This window comes from Pocillopora damicornis, chromosome 2 (assembly GCF_964200805.1).
Source record: "Pocillopora damicornis chromosome 2, jaPocDami1.2, whole genome shotgun sequence".
Classification (NCBI taxonomy): domain Eukaryota; kingdom Metazoa; phylum Cnidaria; class Anthozoa; order Scleractinia; family Pocilloporidae; genus Pocillopora; species Pocillopora damicornis.
In genome coordinates this window covers 14,857,347-14,867,134 of record NC_142671.1, presented here as the reverse complement: position 1 = coordinate 14,867,134, position 9,788 = coordinate 14,857,347, and the positions used below count along the sequence as shown (strand labels likewise).

The 9,788-nt window shown below is 39.4% G+C and overlaps 1 protein-coding gene across 1 annotated transcript; it reads right to left on the bottom strand.

Annotated features, from left to right (window-relative positions):
• Positions 1-1,345: 1,345 nt before the first annotated feature.
• On the bottom strand, positions 1,346-4,874 carry LOC113672986 (uncharacterized). Its single transcript, XM_027189332.2, has 2 exons — positions 2,666-4,874; positions 1,346-1,661 (listed from the first exon to the last, which is right to left on the bottom strand). The coding sequence occupies exon 1, from the start codon at positions 4,684-4,686 to the stop codon at positions 2,689-2,691; it is 1,998 nt and encodes a 665-aa protein (XP_027045133.2). The 5' UTR covers positions 4,687-4,874; the 3' UTR covers positions 1,346-1,661; positions 2,666-2,688.
• Between the last annotated feature and the right edge of the window lie 4,914 nt (positions 4,875-9,788).

The window sequence follows — 9,788 nt, the reverse complement described above, 5'->3', positions numbered from 1 at the left end:
ACACAAGAGAGACAAGAGGACATTGTAGCTTGAAAAGTGAGGTTACGTAGCCTAGAAACTTTGGTAATCATTTTGATAATGTTCTCTACTTTACTTTCTCACTCTCAAACACGTTATCGTTGGTTTCCTGTGTTTTTTAGCCAGCAGCACCTCAAATGTAAACATGCTTCAGTTTGCTTGTTTTGGCTGGCTGTACAGTCTTTTACCAGCCATGCTACAAAATGCCCAAGTGTTTAACATGAAAGAAAACGCAAACAAACATGATATACGGAAAAAAATGACAATTAAATGAAGATGGGCCAAACTATAATTAAAATGTACAGAAACATGCTAACGCTGCCTCAATCTATCTTTTCCCGAGATGTTGGTATCATGAAAAACAAAATTTAACAAAATAAAAGAAGTAATCATCAAACAAATGACAGACTGTCAACCGAAAAATAGTAATGATGGTAAGAAAAAAAAAAAAAACGTGCAGGGGGTATTACGACATCCACCCTTGTTTTTTTCAAATTCGCCCATGCCCAGTTGATAACAGCCGTAAGCATGGATAGACGTTGCACTGGATGAACACCGCATCTAACTAGGGGAAGGTAGCTCTTTAAAGAAAAGACTATTATAGATGTAACAACCTAAAGAGAAGGAAACCAAAATAACGCGAAAAGCGTAAATGAAGCCCCAAAGTAGTCTTGCACAATTGATTTATTATCTCGCTCTCCATAACCGGCAGCTGCCTTGCTAAAAATTTGCAAGAACGAGAACACTGCACAGTTAGTCGGTGTAATCACAGAAATACAACGTAGAAAGAAAATGGTAGGCAGTAGCGTAAGTGAACAAAAGTGAAAGACTAATTCAAGGCAGGTCTATCATCAATTGCGGGGTTAAGTTTCTAAATTCGCTCTGACGAAGAGCTACGCTAAACATTTTGTCGAAATGTCAGCTGTATAATCTTTCTGCGGGGGTAAATTCTCATAATCAAGCCAGTTGATCAAACCAAATTATCTTATCATTAATTAACACTAGATCCAAAATACTTTCTCTAATTCATTCTCCTTATTTATATACATTTTTTATTTTTCTAAAACCACCATATCAACAACCTTACTATTCTCAAGACCTGACGGCCAATTTCTCATGGACACAATTTCCTTGTATTTTAAATCCAAGAATTTGAAATTTGTTTCATAGCAGTTTGCCGCCGCGCATCCAGTCCCTGCTTTTTCTTTTTATACACTACTAGTCATCTTGATACTGTTTTTAACCACATTATAGGGGAGAGTCGATCAACTTTGGAACTCAAAGTATAAATTCGAGCTTGTGAGAAAGGCAGATGGAAGCAATTATCTCAACAAATCTTAAATTTTATTTTCACAATTGCTTAAAACAAAATGAATAACTTCTTTCGAGGATAGAAATCATTGGAAAAGTAACCAACATATGTAGTCCGCCCATACTTATGGACATAACCTGGCATGCTACCTACATACTGAACATATCAAACAAGGACGCTTTTTTGTATTCAAGTTGTCATCATGTCAATTCCACTAGGATTTGAAAGGAAATTCCTTATCGAGTCTTTTGGAATCGCTTAAAATCATTCCTTTGATCGTAGAGCATCTTAAAATATGGTCACCAGTGCTTGCACTTCCGGGGTGCCATTTCTGTAAACACAAACAGAATTACGTTATTGGTCGCTAATTTAAAGCCACAACTGAGAAGTAGTAAAAATAGTTCTCAGAAAAAATATTTTCCTGAAAAAGATTTTTTTACCTATAATTAAAGAGGTCGTGCAACCTGATTAAATAACTTAAATCCCGTTATGGCTTCCTGGCAAAATTAACGAATCCTGCTCTAAGGAGCTGGCGAATTAGAGATGAACAAAAAAATGAACACAAAATCAATTGATCATGGAGCTACTGTACTCGAAACACTATCGAGCACCAACTCTTATGGTGGCCCATCATTTCTTTTATATTGCGAACAATACTCTTAATGGATAACTAAGGAGCTCAAAATACCCAAGTTCGTTTGAAGTGAAATAATCTCCTGGCGTGGCTTTGCAGATCATATTCATATCGACGGAATCCTCGCAACCTTCAAAAAAATTGTCTTTCTCTCTTCACCACACTTCAATTCCTTTAACAAAATTTATTAAATGCTTGCGTGTACAGCAAAGCGTTTGATAATTTGTTGAACTTGAAGAAGAAAAGGGCTGCCATTGCAGTACATGAGCGGTATTTGTGCAACAGGTCTTAATGCATGCGTCAATGGGTTTGGTTTTGTCTTTAGAATTAAGTCGCGCGAAATTTTTTCTTTTTAATTTAATTTATATTTTACTCTTCAACTATAAAGAAGCGAATTCTAACAATCTTTAGATTGCTTCTGCTGACACCAGCAGTACTAGTAAGGAAGTATTTTAGATACAAATGAGCTAAAATTCCAACAGAAAATAGAATACACGAGAATGTTTTACCACCCATTAACCTAATATCATACTTGAAGTGAAAGCTGAATAGTTTCCACGGTGCATTAAAAAAGGATCGTAGCCTTTATTGCCACATTAGCAACCTTCCTCATTGCTCACGCCTCTACGTTAACATTACATACCGTTTTTTAACATCTATGCTATACAAGAACTTGCTTGAAGTCAACATTTTTCACCCACCTGTTTAGTTCAGCGTCGAATTATTATTGTCCTGGTCGTGGAATATACGTTTTCTTGACAATGGCAGCATTTGCTCCATTGTCGAGAGGGTTTCGTGTGAGGTACCCTCTAGTTATCTTTCTTAGTCTTCCCGGGATACTAGAGCGAGGAACCGCCGACCTAGCTTCTTCTCCGCCAAGACCCCCACCCATTGGCGATCCCATGGCCCCACCTAGACCTGCAAGACCACCAGGAAGCCCTTCTGGAGCACCCTGTCCTCCAAGACCTTCCTGTCCGCCAAGACCTCCCTGTGCACCTAGACCTCCCAGCCCTCCAGCGTCAGAAAAGCTATTAGCCCCAAGTGGGGGACCTTCATTTCCCCCCAGGCCTGCCGCTCCACCGAGGCTTGCTCCCGCGAGTCCAGCAAGGCTATCACCACCAGCACCTAATTCTCCTCCTTGTCCACCTTCTGCTAACGAACTAGGGTTGAATCCATCTCCAAAGGCCTTTGGAGAAAGATCCCCAAACCCTTCTGCAGGGTTACCGCCTTCCAAAGGGTTGCCATGACCACCAGCCAAGTCACCCAATCCTGCAGGGCTTGCTGCATTATGTTCATTTGGATGAACAAATATCACCGAGTCGCCATTAGGTCCGGAGTTGGCATTAGAGAACATCTGTCGCCTTGTTCTGTCATGGGTAGACCTTGCGTTGACTTTCTTATCTTCGTCTTCATGTGTTGGTTGTCCACTATTTTCTTCTGGTTCAACACCGTATTTCTCAGTGGCGGGGGTTTCCTGTGGCTTTTCTTCTTTCTCTTTTTCGTCTTCATCACCGCTTCTTTGCCCTTTTACTTTAACATTCTCTAGAGATATCCCCTTTTTAGATTTAACAACTTGGGCAATCTTTGAGCGTTTCTTCCATCCGCCATAAGGATGGACAATATGAGGTTGGTGAATGACAATCGGAGGACGGTGGTAGATGGTAGGTGGAGAAGTGACATGCACAGCTGGGAAGTGGTTTCCAGCGTTGATGATAGGAACAGGTGGTCCTAGATGCACTGCAGGAACATGAGGACGTACATGAATCGCTGGGACATGGGATGGGACGTTTATGACTGGAACATGTGGTCCTATATGAACTGCAGGTACGTGAGGCCCGATATGAACTGGGGGATAATGAGGTCCAACGTGAATGGGTGGAGTGTGGGGTCCTACATTAACTGTATGTGGAAATGGATGCCACCCGAACCACTGGCGCTTGACTTTCTGTGAAACAACTTCACGTTTAGACTTTCCCTTATGCTTGTGATGTTCATGAGCTTCGGCATCGTCATTCATAGAGTCTTTGTCATCGTTATCGTTATCAACATCGTTATTATCGTCGTCGTCCTCGTCATCATTTTCAGGTATAGTGGAGCGTCCATAGAAACCAGGCCCACCACCAAAACCGCCATACCCAAAGCCTCCATAGCCTGAAAATCCACCAAAACCACCATATCCAGGATATTGAAAGTGTGGCTGATGGAAAACAATCGGTGGTTGATGATATACTGTAGATGGCGACATAACGTGCACTGGAGGACCGGTAAGAGCGTTTATTCCGCGGACTGGGGGTGTCATATGAACAAAAGGGACATGTGGCCTGACGTGAAGGAGAGGAGCGTTTGTTCCGTAGTGAAGACTTGGAACCCTGGGACTGAGATGAACAGCGGGTACATGAGGTCCAATGTGAACCGGAGGTGCATTTGGTCCAATATTCACCGGTGGACTATGTGGGCCTAATACTGCCGTATGCTCGTATGGATGAAATCCTTGTAGATGAGGGTAAGCAATAACTTGAAGTTTAGAAGGCTTGGCTTGAACTTTTACTCCTTCCGGGTCAGCATTTACAACCAGCTCTGGCGGCTTTTCGTGGACAGTGTAACGAACAGAATTCTTTCGCGGGCTTCGTTTACTTTTGACTCCTTTTGAAGAAACGCCAGAGGAAAAACTATATAATAACACCCCTAGTAGACAAAGCCATAATCCCCGAGAGGCCGCCATATCGGGGAAAAGTAAACTTGTAAACAAATAAGGCCCCTCTAGATCCTGTTTAAGAATAATAAGTCAAAACACAAGAGATCTGTCGACGGTCTTAGTGGTTAAACCGAGATTACTTCACTAAGAGGGAATTCTTGCCATGATTTAATCTTTTATCATCTCATCGCACGTGGCAATTAGTTTTTCACGGAAGAATAGTAGTTTATGACAGCGTCACAAAATACAATACAACCACCAGTGTTTGTTTCTCAAACGGCGGGTATACTTACGAAAGTCTTCTTCTAACTGGAAGGATGGTGGTCACGCTAATAAGTGAACAAATAAAACTCCAATAAATTTTTCACGCGCAGTTTTCCTCATTGTGACTACCGTGTAATTGCGAGTGTTCAATCAATTTTTTTTGGCATCCAGTACACTGAATACATAAATCCGTTTTTGCTTCTATCATTTTAACCTCTTAGACATCTTTTCCTTGTTTGATGCCTGATATAATTTTACCAAAGTTATAGCAACAGGTCCCAGGACAGCAGCTTTACTGCTATGAGCTTGAAATTATTGAAATCCTACCTTAAACCTTTCCGTTTAGGTTCGTTTAACTACATTAAAAAAATGCTGGAAAGAAATTTAGTTAGAGATGTAACTGTTTGTTCAACTTTAGCCAGACAAAGTCGCTTAAGGAACATTAATAGATTCTTCACATGGCTCATTACGTGCAAACAATTGCAGACTAAACAACCAATTTTCATGTTTTGACGATTCTTTCTACCATAGTTGTGACCACTGAAGCGAAATTTGTCACAGTGTTTACAGGTAATCTCGGGTGGGTTTCACTATTTTTGACAGAAAAAGCTAGAATAATGTACCAGAGATCACAACACTAGAACACAATAAAGATTGCAAGCGCATTGTAGTGACAACCGCATACAACACGAAAAGAAGTAGGTAATGTAGATTTTTTTTTTAACCAAACCCTTTCCTTCTTATCAGGAGACCGTTAAGTAAGCTTCATAGGATTACGAGGAGACCTGCATACTGATATGATTCTTCACATATCGGAAGGAAAAAGGCATAGAACAAATTATCGTCAAATTGGTTTTTAATTGGATTCATTACGATAGTGAAAGTAAAGTTGAGGCGCGATATATGCAAAACAAAAGATATTAGCATCTGTCAGAGACTGAGTAACAGGTACCAAACCTATAAATTTTATATCTAGTATGGAAAAAAACCAAACTCCTTCCCGGCTGACTCTCAAAGTCAAAAAATAATTGACGGCAAGAACTCACTCCTTAGGATTTTTTCATGCTTTAGAAGAGCAGCACCCTTGGGCGGCTTTTTTAGAGTCCACAAGATGATCCATACAACTGCGGTTGCATTGAAATATATCCTAGAGGTGAACTTTCGATAACTACTCGTTTGATTCAGGAAAGGCAAAGCTTTTTGATTTACTTAAGTGTGGACATAAACAAGTACTCAACAACAGAGTTCTTTTTCGGTTAAAGTAGAATATCGCCTTCTCAAAAATTCTCCAGTTCAAATTTGCAACAAGTCGAGTTACATTTTACCGCTTTAGCTGTGGAGAGAACATGTTGTCGGTGGTAAACTGTCGCATTTTACCGACTACTGAGGAGAGATTGCTTCAGATGGGAAAATCGTCTCTCAGTCAGAAAAACACAGTTGATGAGGATATCTGGTAAGCTTAAACTAAAGTGAAGTGACGCTTGGAAGTGGAAACACTCAGTTGTAATGTCCGGGTACAATTCTGGTCTTTTGATCCGATACTTCGTGTTCTTTTTAGTAGCACACTTAGAGTCGCGAAGACAACCGTTTGGAGACTTTTTTTCGACTTGATTTGTGCCAACTAAGGTTTGGTAAAAGTTTTAGGTTTTGGTCATATGGTTTTGTTTGTGTTGATTTTCACTACACCGAGGGTGGTACAAGTTATGTCTTAAACTTTTCTCGTGTCCATTAAGTTATCGTTTAAGACATTATCAAATAGCTTGTTTATACTATGTTTATTTTTTCTTATCGCTAAATAGACATGGGACCGTGTATGCAATTATCGTTGAGTTGTCCTTCTACAGATAAGCTGACCCTCGGAGGTCCAATTTCTACTGAGGAAACTCAAGCTACAGTGTTAGGTTATGATGAAAAATTCGTTGGACACCCTCCAGCGAAAAGGTTGGCAGAACAATTAATTTCCCTTCCATCGCTATTAACAAGCTGCCTTCCAAATAGGCGTGGGTTTTAAAATCGGAATCTGACTTCCATCAAGGAATTTGCTTTCCTTGCAATATTCAGGCAGTAACACGTATGTATTGTTTGTTCTTTGAATTGTTTGTCCATGTGAACAACTAGCGCCACAATTGCCTCTTTCTAGATCCCCTTGAGCTACTCGAAAACGGGAGTGATCTAAGAATAGCTTATAAGGGATTGCCTCATGAAAATGGCCCACCTGGAGAACTCGGTATAGCGGTCAAACGTTAAGCACGCGCAAATGGATCAGTTCGAGCCCGCTGTGCGCCAATTTCCCGCGCAAAATATCAAAGGAAAATAATAATAAAAAAACTGCTGTCTTATCAATTTTACAACAAAAAATTCAAGAAAGAAGTAAAAGGAATTTAAATAGGGCTTGAGGAAAACTTAAGATCAGTTTAACCTAAGATCAACTCAAGAAAACTTAAGATCACAAAGATCAGTTAATTACGGGTAGTCTGTTTAGTTACCGTTAGGTTTTTAACTTTAATAAGGAATTTATACTCTTTTAATTTTCAAACGCCGTAGCTTGCTAGTTTGTGTGTGTATCTTTTGCAACTCACGTAGGACAACTTGGCTCTGGCGGTCCAGAAGGACGTTGTCGGCCCGCCTCAACACTTGCGCAAGCGCAAACGTTTTACCGCTATGATATGTGGAGAACTCAGTCTCTAGGCTTGATCGTCTTATTCCATATTATAATTTCCTGGTGTTTTGAAGAGATTCTACACTTTTGCTTTGGGTTAAAAGAGGTTTATTGTATTGTAAAATTTACCTAGCGTTAGAAACAGTTAGAAAAGGGAAATCTTGCTGCGGTTTGCTTGCAAAAAAATAGCCTCCGTCGCTTGCAGATTAATTAGCCACTCTTCGAGGGGTGTTTCTTTGGCATAACTGTAATGTGTGCTGTGCATGCGAAGTCAGTCCAAATTTAATAATATTGCCAAAAACTAGAGAATTTGTAAAAACTTTCCGAAATTTACGGCATTATAGTATGTTAACCTCTAATGCTGAACATTAATAAAATAGGTGTTTTATCACTGGGAAATTGTAAGCAAAAATGATAACTTTAGTTTCCGTTTACGTAGGGGAAACTAATTGAACTTCGGAGGTAACTAATGACTGTTTAATATTAGAGATTTATGAATAATTTTTGTCCTGACTGAAAATCTGAAATTTTTGTGCCTCATTTTCTCATACTGATGATATCTTTGATTGTTTCCCTGAAAGCAAAAATTTTCCACATAGTTCCTCTAGGTGTTTTTTAACTGAGGATTTAAATATGATTACTGTGAGGTTAATGGAAGAATTAAAAAAAGATATAAAATTTATGCTACTGTTATTTGTGGTGTTGAGGTGGAAGTTCATTAGAGTCATGCTAAGTTTCACTATTTTAATTCAATTTCTCGGATTATAAAAGGGAGTATATGGTCACCTTAAAGTGTGGGCCTGAGTGTTGTAAAACTATTTGAAAATAAAACAAAGAAAAAAAAACGAATGGTGAATTATGGAGTTATCAGTTTATTACAGATATCAAGCCGAAATAGGTTCCAAGAGTTTGAATCTCACAAGCGAATTAATTTAATCCCCTTCTTGACATCCTCGAGTTATTTTCTGCTACAGAATAGTCTATACTGTGCATATAATGCTGATTTTTTTCCCTCTTCGCACACGCCGATTCATCTCACACGCCGATTCATCTCACTCAATTCCTCTCATTCTCAATTGGCCCTTAAGTGTGCAAACAAAACTCCACATCAAATAATTGACGTATCAGTCAATTACTGGCTGCAGCTGCTAATGCATATTCATCAGGAACTGAGTCAATTGCAAACCATTGCAAAGGAGATTCTTTTCATTCAATGGAATAGCGCCTATGTTTCTAGGCTTGATATTTGTGGTGCGTAGAACGCCTAAAACATGAGTTTAAAATTCAGCCCCAGATATTGACAAGTTCCCCGCAGCTCAGTGGGTAGAGCATTTGACTGCACCATGTTGCGGTCCGTGGTCAGGGTTCAAATCCTGGCGCGGGGAATCTTGTCATTTTTGTTCCTAGTTTTTGGTTTTCATCATATTTTTCTCCTTGCTGATAATACTTCTTTTGTGTCCTCATGTACTGACACACGTATCATTTATCATCTATTAGGTTGTATGCTTTTTGCTCAAGAAGTAAAATAGAGGTAATGCATTTGTAGACAAATTTCTTAGAAAATATAAAGGAAGACAGAAACTTCTGAAAAGAAACAACAAATCTAGGTGAACAAGGTTTTTTCTTACTAATTAAGTCAATTGGAAATCATGGCAAAGGAGATTATTTCCATTCTATGGGATAGCGCCTGTGTTTCTAGGCTTGATCTTTGTAGTGCGTGGGACACCTTAAACATGACTTTAAAATTCAGCCTAAGCTGTCGACAAGTTCCCCGCAGCTCAGTAGGTAGAGCATCTGACTGCACCATGTTGCGGTCCGTGGTCAGGGTTCAAACCCTGGCGCGGGGAATCTTGTCATTTTTGTTCCTTTTTTGGTTTTCTCATCATATTTTTCTCCTTCCTGATGATACATCTTTGATATCCTCATATACTGATACACATATCATTTATAATCGATTAGACTGTATGCATTTTCTCAAGAATTACAATAGAGGTAAGGGATTTGTAGACAAATTTCTTAGAAAAAATAAAAGAAGACAGGAACTTCTTGAAAGAAACAGCAAATCTGAGCGGACAAAGTCTCTTCTTACTAACTGAGTCAATTGCAAACCATTGCATGCAAAGGACATTCTTTTCGTTCCATGGAAAAGTTCCTATGTTTTTAGGCCTCGTCTTTGCGGTGCATAGAACGCCTAAAACATGACTTT